We start from the raw sequence: 12,500 nt of genomic DNA on the forward strand, positions 1-12,500 counted from the left end.
GTTCAGCATGCTAATCCTCACTCTACAGGCCAGACTGTAATTACTGTCAATGAGGCTAAGTGCTAAGCATAGCAGCATGCTAATACTTTAATTATAACCCAGTTAAAAAGGGACAGTTTGGAGGAAAAGCTGTTTATCTGAGATCAGATCAGATGGACACTAAGACTCCGGAGCTGTTTATTCATTCTAACTGATCCAATCTGAGCATCTGAGTGTGTACGTACATTTATTTTATATTTTCGGTTGAGTTATTAAGAGCAACTTACAGAAGTGTTTTGAAGTCTCTATCAAACACATCAATTATGGTAGACAAGCTCATGGATTAAGATCAGTGTGTGATCTCTCAGTCTCCAGTTACAGTGACAACTGAGAGAGCAGTAAAGTCAGACAGACAGAAATCTTACACTGCAGTTAACAGAGCTGTGCTTACTGTTTGGATTTAGCACTTTATTTAATGTACTGATTGTCTTATTTATTTACTATCATTTTATTATTAATAGACTACTTTTATTTATGTTACTACATAGCCAACTGTTTATTTTAGTTACCTCACTAGTGTAGCTAGTTTTGGTTATCATAAGACACAATAAGGATCAGGAGCTCTGCACCATCACACTATTAGTGCACTAGATTTACAGTTAGTTTAGTAAACTCCACTAAAGACCTGTTAATGACCTACTGCATGTCAAGTAACCAATATTTTAAATAATCTGTCATTTATCCTGCAGGAGTGTAAAAGTCATATGATACTGTGGTAGAATTGTAGAATGTCCCTCCTACTTGTGGAATAACACAAGCACACACACACACACGCGCGCGCACACACACACACAGAGACACACACAGACACGCGCGCACACACACAGAGACACACACAGACATAGACACACACACACAGACATAGACACACACACACAGACACAGACACACACACAGACACACACACAGACACACAGAGACAGACACACAGAGACAGACACACAGAGACAGACACACAGAGACAGACACACAGAGACAGACACACAGAGACAGACACACACAGACAGACACACACAGACAGACACACACAGACAGACACACACAGACAGACACACACAGACAGACACACACAGACAGACACACACACACACACACAGAATGGGGTGTATTGGTGAGACGAAACACACTACTCCCTCACCGGGGGTAAAACTGTCAGCTTGTTCCCATCCATCCACAGCTCCTTAATGCCTGTGAGCTGCTCCAACACCTCCGGCTAGAAAAAAATATCACAATGTCATTTCATCATCAGAAAAATGAACAAACAACAAAAACGGCCCTTTTTGTCTTATAAGTCCAACACTAATAATATTCATTTCTATTCCATCATCTCTCTGTTCCTTTGGGAACTCAATGTTAGAAGTAAGATATTTGTTAATAAGGATTGTTGTTCTCTTTGCCATAACACCTAGCAATAATTCACATGTACACGGTCAAGCCAGTAAAGCTTGTTCTAACTGATACTGTGACAGAGGAGAAATACTGACCACTTCACTGAACTCATTACTCCCCAGGTCCAGCCGTTCCAGCTGCATCAGCTTATGCATGCTCCTGAGAAAACACACACACACACAAATGCATCAATAAATCTGATCCATTAAATCAAAGAATTCACTGTTGTGTGTGTTTAGGAAACAGCTACAGTGTTGTGATGAGTCACTTTATCCTAGTAACAGTATCTAAAGTAGCTCATATTACACCCCCTTGATATTTATCAGAGCAATCAGTACACACACAAACACACATAGATAGAGGACCCAAGGGGAAAATAATGCACTAGAACATAACTCGGAGGACTGGAGATTCACAGTGACCCACACACACAAACATATGTTTGATGTTCATGTGACACAGTGGTGTTTGAGGCAGTCCAGTCAAATTCCTGAGCTGATGCTGTGTGTTGAGGCCATGAGACTTCCATCACACAGTAGGATCAGAAACATTGATGCCACAGAGAGCCGGACAGCTCTAACCACACACACACACTCTCACACCACACACACACACTCACACACACACACACACACTCACTCTCACCACACACACTCACTTTCTCACACACTCTCTCACAAACACTCTCACACCACACACACACATACATACACACCACACACATACATACATACACACACACACCACACACATACATACATACACACACACACACACATACACACCACACACAGCCACAGGGCTCAGCAAAGACAGGAATCTGAGAACCACAAGGTTCACAATCTTTCCTTGTATGATCATAAAAACACATGCAGGCTGAGGAAGGCCCATGGGTTTAGCTACTGAACACACAGCTCTGACAGTGTGTAATAATCTTAATAATAAGAAACACTGACTTTATGTTTCAATTGAGCAAAATCCAGGAGTAGCTCCTATCAGTGAGAGCGTGTCACTTCATCTGAGAGGAGCGAGAGCAGGATTTTGCTCGATTTAATTGAACCGTGAATGTTATGACGACGATGATGATGTTTTTCAGTACAGTGATAAATCGAGATACGAGTGCTCTGACATACAAATTTTTTGAGATACGAGCTATGATTCGACTATATTTTTGGCTTGAGATACGAGCAAATTTTTGAGATACGAGCATCCGAGCTGCCGCCGCCGAAACAAAGATCCCCAACAACTACGTGTGCTCTGTTTCCCCCCCTCAGCTTCCCCCGTCTCACTCGGTTAAAGCCGCCTTCACACTGCACAAGACAAACCACGGCCGATAAACCGGAAGTCATTCATTTCCTATGGAGAGTCGCAAAGGCGCTGCGTGAGGTGACGACCATCTGCGGATCTGTAATTTTCGGATTGTTTTGAGCGTTGGATCCGTTAAAAAATGTGAACTTGTGCGACCGCATCCGATATGCTGACCGGACGGGTTTTTATTAAAAGGACCGGCAGATGAAAGAGTGACAAAAAAGGCAAAAACTAGTGAAGAGAAAAGCGATGAAGAAAATTAAGCAAAACTAATGTAAAGAAAACAGAAATTGAAGCAATTAAGTTCAGTTAAGTTAAGAGAATTTCAGTCAAGTTCGTTAATTTTAGTGAAGTTTAGTTAAGTTCCATTTAACTGTAAAGTAGCATTAAGAGTGTACGGTAGCGAGTAAGTGAATGAAAGTGAAAGTGTAATTCCTCCTAACTCTTCCTCCTGTTTACTCCTCCCTCAACCTCCATGCGCATCTTCCGTAAAGTAAAACCAGTTTATTTTTTTAACATTCTCTTTTATTACTGCATGATTTTATACAATATTTGTCATTTATAAATACAGCTACTGTACATCTTTCATATTCAAAACACAAACAAAACAACTGGAGTGGAATTTTGCGAGCTGGAACGGATTAATGGGATTTCAATTAATTTAAATGGGGAAAATGAGATACGAGCAAATTGAGATACGAGCATTACTATATCGAGGTATTACTGTATTATTATAATCAAGTGCATCATAGTCCATTTTAACCAATTTAAAAACACTACTTTTATTATGACTTTAGTGACTATTGGTGTTAATAATTAAACTAATACTAATAAATGATTCCATTTTCTATCCCCAGATGCACGAGGATCCATGTGATGACTGTTAATGTGGAGGAGGACTGTTGTTTATCTGCTACACTGCACCATCACTTCTGCTACAGACTGAACTTTTATACTGAATAATTAATAGTTCTTAAATAAATAGCTCTTCCTGAGTGTCTCTGGAGGACTGTTTACAGTGTAAAATAAAAGTTTACACAAAGTGGTTTAGAATCAATAGTGTTGTGTACTTGAAGCAAAACTTGTAGCTGTTGTGTATTTGTGTCACTGAAACATTGTTGTGTCTTATTTTGTTCCTTCAGTTTGTTTAAAGTTGAAAATTATTCACAGTATTTATTATAATATTTTTTAACATAATGTTTTGAACATTAACTCAGTGTTTAGATTTAATGTTTAAATGTTTTATGTAAATATTTGAGATGATTTGAATGTTTTATACAGTATTTTAGAGCAAATCATTTTACAGTCTTAAACATGTCAATACTTTATTTAAGGTGTTTGATCGTAATAATGTGGGAAATGTCTGTAATATATATAAAACCCTTTAGCAATCTCATCTCTTCTAAAATGTTTAGAAGAGGTTCAATTATGGCTGGCACAAAATTTTCTGTTTTTAAATGAAGAAAAGACTGAGGTAATAATGTTTAGCCCAAATGAGAACTCTCAGTCCTCTAGCATCAACCTAGAGAGTTTATCAGTTTTTAGATCTTCACGGGTGCAGAATCTTGGCATCTTTATTGATCAGCACTTAAAATTTGACAAACACATCTCGTCTGTTATTGGGTCTAGCTTTTACCAACTGCGGATTCTCTCCAAAATGAAACATTTTCTTACCCCAAAGACTTTAGAAATGGCTGTTCATGCGTTTATAACCTCTCGCTTAGATTACTGTAACTCTTATATCTAAAACTCAGATTACGTGTCTCCAGCTCGTTCAAAATGCTGCTGCCAGATTTCTCTCTAGCTGTCGCAAACATGAACACATCACTCCCATTCTTAAATCTCTACACTGGCTGCCGATTTCACAGAGAATAGATTTTAAGATTTTACTCTTTGTCTATAAGTCTCTCCATAATACCGCTCCTCTCTATTTATCTGAACTTCTTCATCCCTACTCTCCTATTAGAAGTCTTCGCTCATCTGACCAGGCCATGTTGGTGGTTCCTCGTGTACGGCTCAAGCGTAGAGGTGAGCGAGCTTTTTCTGTGGCCGGTCCTAGACTATGGAACTCCCTGCCACTAGAGATTAGGACGGCACCCACCATATCTAGTTTTAAGTCCATGCTAAAGACCCACTTATTTTCTCTAGCCTTTTCATGATTTGCCCAGGGGTTTATGTCTGTTTATATCTGGTTTATGGTTTTATTTATCTCACCTTCTTTTACACTGGTTATTTTATTTATTATTTATTGATTTATATATATATATATATTTACATATATATTTTTTTTAAGAATTCTTATTTTAGTTTCTTGAACTACTTTGTGCATGTGTGTATTCTTAAGTGTATGTGTGTGTATGTCAAACGCACTGTGAAGCACTTTGGTCAGCCATGTGGCTGTTTGTAAATGTGCTATACAAATAAAGTTGAACTTGAACTTGATATAAAAACGTTTCTCTGCAAATCCGTTAATTAAAATGTTTGCACTTTATTAGAATTAATATATTTCTCTTTTATTTTATGGTTTGTGTTTGCCAGCTGCTTCTGACAGTCATGTGACCGTTTTTGAGGTTGATTTAAATATAGTTTTTTATTATAACCAAGTTATGTTGGATGTGAGTGTTTTATGTACTACAGCAGTCTATTACATCTTATACACTCCTCTCTAATACATATATAATTCTTTCACATCACTTTTTTACTCTAGTCTGCAAACCTATAAAATATAAACTCTTTTATAAAGTTAGAAAATAAAATAAATATAAGTAAATAAATATAAAGTATTATAAAGAATATGATCATATTCCAAATGGGGAAATACAAACCTTTACAGTGTTATTACTTTATCCTCACCCTTTAGCCCTGGGGGGTGTAAACGTTCTACACTACATGATGGAGCAGTAACATGAGTCTCTATTTAAGAACATAAATAAAATACTTACATTACAGATATTCTATCAGCACAGCTTAATAAACATAAATATAAGGCATGAATATGGTGGTCATTAATATACAGTACAGAGGTCATAGGAGATGTTCATCTGTCCTTTATGAACACTCACACCACACACACACACACACACACACACACACACTCTCACCCACACACACCACACACTCTCACCCACACACACAACCAACCTCTCTCACACACACACACACACACTCACACCACACACACAACCACACACACACACACTCTCTCACACCACACACACACACTCTCACCCACACACACCACACACACTCTCACCCACACACACAACCACCCTCTCTCACACACACACACACACTCACACCACACACACACACACACACACAACCACACACCCACACTCTCTCACACCACACACACACACACTCTCACCCACACACACAACCACCCACCCACCCACCCTCTCACACACACAACCACCCACCCACCCACCCTCTCACACACACACACACACACACACACACACACTCACCCGCACCACACACTCACACCACACACACTCTCACCCACACACACTCTCACCCACACACACACACTCTCACCCACACACACACACTCTCACTCTCACACACCACACACTCTCACACACATTTACCACACACTCTCACACACAAACACCACACACTCTCACACACAAACACCACACACACACCACACACACACTCTCTCTCTCTCTCACACACTCACACCACACAAACACACACACACACACACTACATATGATGTAACCACAGACTCAGAAACGGGTTATAAATACTGTCAGTGCTAGTGCAGGCAGAGGAGCTTACGTAACACTCCGAAATACGTGAAAAAGGGAGAGAGAGAGAGGTGTAATGGGGCAGAGTGAGACAGCATCACTAAGAAAGACAGTTTTTTACTTAAATACCATCATTACTATTGTTATTGTTTCCTTACGGCACTTAAAAATTTGGCAACAGTTCTTAAAAAGTACAATTCATGTCAATTTAGCTGTTCTTAAATTTTGTCTTTGTAAACAAGTGTGTTGTTGAGTGTAGTGTTGGTGTTTACTGCAGGTGTTTAGTGCAGGTGTGATGTGTTTAGTGCAAGTGTGAGGTGTTTACTGTTTAGTGTAGGTGTGAGGTGTTTACTGTTTAGTGTTGGTGTTTACTGTTGGTGTGAGGTGTTTACTGTTTAGTGTTTACGTTTAGTGCAGGTGTGAGGTGTTTAGTGTTGGTGTGAGGTGTTTACTGTTTAGTGTAGGTGTGAGGTGTTTAGTGTTGGTGTTTACTGTTTAGTGTTGGTGTTTACTGTTGGTGTGAAGTGTTTACTGTTTAGTGTTTACGTTTAGTGCAGGTGTGAGGTGTTTAGTGTTGGTGTGAGGTGTTTACTGTTTAGTGTAGGTGTGAAGTGTTTAGTGTTGGTGTTTACTGTTGGTGTGAGGTGTTTACTGTTTAGTGTTGGTGTTTACTGTTGGTGTGAAGTGTTTACTGTTTAGTGTTTATGTTTAGTGCAGGTGTGAGGTGTTTAGTGTTGGTGTGAGGTGTTTACTGTTTAGTGTTTATGTTTAGTGCAGGTGTGAGGTGTTTAGTGTTGGTGTTTAGTGCTCTACTCACTTTGGCAGCATCTTTAACTGATTCTCTCTCAGCTCCAGAATCTGCAACTTTGTCAGTCTGAGGAATAGAGAAAGTGTTCAAAACATAATAATAATAATTATTATTATTATTGTTATTATTATTTATTTAGTTTTAGCCTTGTGTCTCTTACACATTAACTCAGACTAAGGGCAACACAAAGTGATGTCTGATTTCATAACATCCACTGCAAAAATCTGTTCAGGTACACATCCAGTGTAAATAGGGTTTGTGTGTGTGTGTGTGTGTGTGTGTGTGTGTGTGTGTGTGTGTGTCTCACCTGCCAAAGCTCGCTGGTAGGAACTCGAGAAAGGCATCATTCAAGTACAGCTGCGTTAGACTGAGCAGCTGTGTGAAACCTTCAGGAAGCCTGTAGAAAACATACACAAACGTGCATCTTCACATACAACAATGTCTTGTTGCAATGCATACAAAATAAAATCAGGATCCTCTTTCATTTTTATTGTGCTGTAATTATAAGAATGAATAAATATATAAATATAAAACATAACAAATGAAGAAACCTCCTCAAATCCAGAAGTATGCAAAGAGAAAATCCTGTAGACTTTTGTCTTGTGAACAAATACAATAATATGATTGGTGTATGAGCCTAAATGGTGTAATCAACAACTCATATTGTTCAGGTGAGATAAACACCAACACCACTGCAGTTATGATCAGTGTTGGGCAGTAACGCGTTACTGTAATGCAGTTACTTTTGACAGTAACTAATACTTTAATGCATTACTTTTTAAATAAAGTAACTCTGTTACCATACGGTGCGTTTGTCCATTACTTTTTTAAATGAATTCATTTAGGCTGAAGTGTAGCCTACAGACTAACATGTTTACAGCAGTGACGCATTGTAGGATTGGTGGATGCCAACCTGTAAACACGGAGGTGCCGCACTGTGGGCGTGTTTCCGTTTATTCAGGTATGTGCGGCAGTAATGGCGAGTCAAGGTGAGAGCAAGATGAGTTTCTCAAAGTGGAAACATGCTCATTTTTTTTTTTTTACAAAAGTAACTAAAAAGTTACTTTTAACAGTAACACGTTTGGTGTAAGTAATCAACAAACCTTTTGGTGTAAGTAATCAACAAACGTTTTGGTGTAAGTAATCAACAAACGTTTTGGTGTGAGTAATCAACAAACCTTTTGGTGTAAGTAATCAACAAACGTTTTGGTGTAAGTAATCAACAAACGTTTTGGTGTGAGTAATCAACAAACGTTTTGGTGTGAGTAATCAACAAACGTTTTGGTGTGAGTAATCAACAAACGTTTTGGTGTGAGTAATCAACAAACGTTTTGGTGTGAGTAATCAACAAACGTTTTGGTGTGAGTAATCAACAAACGTTTTGGTGTAAGTAATCAACAAACGTTTTGGTGTGAGTAATCAACAAACGTTTTGGTGTAAGTAATCAACAAACGTTTTGGTGTAAGTAATCAACAAACGTTTTGGTGTGAGTAATCAACAAACGTTTTGGTGTAAGTAATCAACAAACGTTTTGGTGTAAGTAATCAACAAACGTTTTGGTGTGAGTAATCAACAAACGTTTTGGTGTAAGTAATCAACAAACGTTTTGGTGTGAGTAATCAACAAACGTTTTGGTGTAAGTAATCAACAAACGTTTTGGTGTGAGTAATCAACAAACGTTTTGGTGTAAGTAATCAACAAACGTTTTGGTGTAAGTAATCAACAAACGTTTTGGTGTGAGTAATCAACAAACGTTTTGGTGTGAGTAATCAACAAACGTTTTGGTGTGAGTATTCAACAAAGTAATTGAGTTACCTTTTGAATGAAGTAACTAGTAACTGTAACTATTTACTATTTCTTAGTAACTAGCACAACACTGGTCATGATTACACTCAGTTATGATTACACAACATACTCATTACACTCATTAACACTCTTGTTTTATAAACTTCACAGATGCACAGTGAAAACATGACCAAGGTTAAGCTTTAATCTGGAGCTGAAACCTAAACCAGTCCAGTAATGTTAATTAATACACTTACTTAGAAATGGGGTTCACACTCGCTTCAACAATGGCCAGGACCTTACAGTTCTTAATATTTTCAGGAAACTCTTGTATACCTGAAAAGTGCATGGCACACACACACAGGCACACACACAGGCACACACACACAGGCACACACACACAGGCACACACACACAGGCACACACACACAGGCACACACACACAGGCACACACACACAGGCACACACACACACACAGGCACACACACACACAGGCACACACACAGACACACACACAGGCACACACACACAGGCACACACACACAGCCACACAGGCACACACACACAGGCACACACACAGACACACACACACAGACACACACACACAGGCACACACACAGGCACACACACAGACACACACACAGACACACACACAGACACACACACACAGACACACACACAGACACACACACAGACACACACACACAGACACACACACACAGGCACACACACACAGGCACACAGGCACACACACAGACACAGAGCAGTCATTTCCATCACATTGCACAGAAAAAAGAGTCAAACTTTTTATTTTGAGCTGCTGCCACTTGAGTGATGGAATAAATACAAATCTAACACAGACAGCCACCTTCAGTGAGTATGGGGTTGTACTAGCAACACAGACAGAGAGGGATAGAGAGAGATGGTAAAACTCCACTATACAGTATCCCTATAGTGAAGAAAATCATTTTGATATATATATATATATATAGATCTAGATCTAGAGATATATATATATATATCTATATCTATATATAGATATAGATATATATATACACACACACACATTTAGTATGTCCATTTATTAATATATTAATCTTAAATGTTTGTATAACACTAATCTTTGTATAATAAACATTGGATTATGTTTCGTATGTTCTGTAAAGATGCTTTGAGACAAGGTCCATTGTTAAAAGTGCTATACAAATAAATTTGTCTGTTTTCTAAATTGATATCATGACATCTGTCAACCAAACTCAGTAGGCAAGATTACAATTAACAAGTAATATCAGTGAAGCTCATGTCAGGTCAAATTCACTTCTATTGTTGGTGAAACTGCAGCTTTGTTTTAAATGTGTAGAAAACCTGTCACTCACCTGTCACTCAACAGTAATGTGGGGTAAGCAAGTGAGATTTCCATCACGATGAAAAATGTTTAAAAAAAACTCCTGAGGTTTGGTGTCTGTGTGTGTGTGTGTGTGTGTGTGTGTGTGTGAGAGAGTCCACATCAGGAAGGAAGTGTGCTCTTCTATGAGTAACACTGACACAATTTCATTATTTGTGTGTGTTTGTGTGTGCGTGTGTGTGTGTGTGTGTAGCTCATGATGAAGTGTAATGTTGTGATGAAACAGTTTATGTTGGGTTACTGTAAACAGCAGTGTAGTGACCTGCAGACTGAGTGACATGGAGGAGGAAGAAGAATCAGGGAGTTGTGCTTACTGTTCTTGCTGACATCGAGCTCTCGAAGGTTAATGAGGTTAGCGATGGCAGGGGGCAGTACACTCAGGTCGTTGTCGGGCAGACTGAGTCGGTGCAGTAACTGACAGTTAAACAGTTGCTGTAAATAAAGACATGAAGAAAGAATTATAAAAAGGCTGATAAATCACACTGAAGCAGTGGAACAGATCAAATAAGAGATTAAAGATGCCCTGCCACACGTATTTCATTACTTTTGTGGTAATGTCTGAAGTTTACCATGGAATCTAACATTATTTTGTGGAAAAAAATGCCTTGGTTCCCTTGTTTCAAGCCATTCTAGTGTGGTATAGAAAGCCTGCAGGAAGACTCAGCTCGATTTGCGCCAGTTCTCATTAATATTCAATGAGCTATGCTGCTTGGCTCCGATTGGCTAACCGCTAGGATATGAGAGCATGACTATTCATTCAGCCAGTGCAATAAGTAGCCTAGGCTAGAGGAACTTTGTTTACAATCACCTGGAATTGTGTCAGAATGGCTCTGGGTTCTTGGACAACATGTTCATTGTTGAACTTCTATTCCTGCATAGAGCACAAGCCCGTTGACGTTCAGCCATCCTTGCTGTATAGGAAACTCACTGAGCTACACAAATACTGTGGGCGCGGTCTCAAGTGGGAGAGCTCATGAATAGTAATGAGCTCGATCATTACTACGTCACACTGAGCAGCTTTTCTAACTGACCTGATTTCTCCCCTTATTTCTTTTAAGTGTCTAGAACTGACCGGGGAGGTAACAGTTCATTTTCACATTCCCGACACAACACAAACACATATGGACCTAACACATATCAAAAAATACAAGTAAAACGGTTTTGTGTGGAAGGGCACCTTTAAATCTGATTCAGAGTCGTGATCAGCCGTGACGGAGTTACAGCTGTGGTCAGGGTTTACGCTGCAGAGCTACATACTGTATAGCTGGATATGGATTTATTATGAGGAAGGCTATACTAACTATATGACCTTCCTCACTGTGTAAAAACACAGTAACATTTTAATTGTTCATTGACTTAAGAGCATCATACCACTCATCTCTGCCCTACAGATGAGATATGAACATAATTGAACACCATCACAAAAATTTAACATTAATTATTACTGTGTGTGGGTGTGTATACCTTGGGGAGCTCTTCAATCTGGTTGGCATCCAGATAGAGCTCCTCCAGGGTCTTCTCGAAGCTGAAGATCTCTTTTGGAACCTGCTCCAGGCTGCAGTGGCTATAGTCTAGAGAGGTGACCGTCTCCTCCTCACCACGCAAACACCGGCACGGCACCAACCGCACGAACAGACTGCGCTTAGAGCTCATCCTCTTACTCATATACACACACACACACACACACACACACACACTCACACACTCACACTACCACCTCAGGCACTGAAACAAAAACAGACAGTGAATAAGTGTTAGCTTGCTGTAATATTGTAAAGCTGAAACAGCATAGATGAGTGCAGTACTTACAATATTCAGAACACACACACACACACACACACACACACACACACTACTGCTAGTGTACAGAGTTTAAAAAACACTTTACTGATAGTACAAATCACTTTGAATAAATCACTTTGAATCTTTAATCTCAGCACAATTGCTGGTCATGATGCTGGTGTGAATGTCTATGTTCTGAGGAAGAAAGAAATTCAAGGTAAAGCTACTAATC

The 12,500-nt window shown here is 39.2% G+C and overlaps 1 protein-coding gene across 3 annotated transcripts in view; it reads right to left on the reverse strand.

The window, feature by feature from the left end:
* erbin (erbb2 interacting protein) overlaps nucleotides 1-12,500 on the reverse strand; it is a 61,824-nt gene that overhangs the window by 23,177 nt on the left and 26,147 nt on the right. For all 3 annotated transcript variants that reach the window (XM_060895397.1, XM_060895395.1, XM_060895396.1), the window contains 7 exons: nucleotides 11,951-12,211; nucleotides 10,801-10,918; nucleotides 9,339-9,417; nucleotides 7,604-7,693; nucleotides 7,306-7,362; nucleotides 1,524-1,587; nucleotides 1,178-1,252 (listed from right to left, as the gene is read on the reverse strand). In XM_060895397.1, coding sequence (XP_060751380.1) covers nucleotides 1,178-1,252; nucleotides 1,524-1,587; nucleotides 7,306-7,362; nucleotides 7,604-7,693; nucleotides 9,339-9,417; nucleotides 10,801-10,918; nucleotides 11,951-12,151 — 684 coding nt within the window. In that variant the 5' untranslated portion in view covers nucleotides 12,152-12,211. The remainder of the gene's footprint in view (nucleotides 1-1,177; nucleotides 1,253-1,523; nucleotides 1,588-7,305; nucleotides 7,363-7,603; nucleotides 7,694-9,338; nucleotides 9,418-10,800; nucleotides 10,919-11,950; nucleotides 12,212-12,500) is intronic.

Source organism: Tachysurus vachellii, chromosome 20 (assembly GCF_030014155.1).
Source record: "Tachysurus vachellii isolate PV-2020 chromosome 20, HZAU_Pvac_v1, whole genome shotgun sequence".
NCBI classification, from domain to species: Eukaryota; Metazoa; Chordata; class Actinopteri; order Siluriformes; family Bagridae; genus Tachysurus; species Tachysurus vachellii.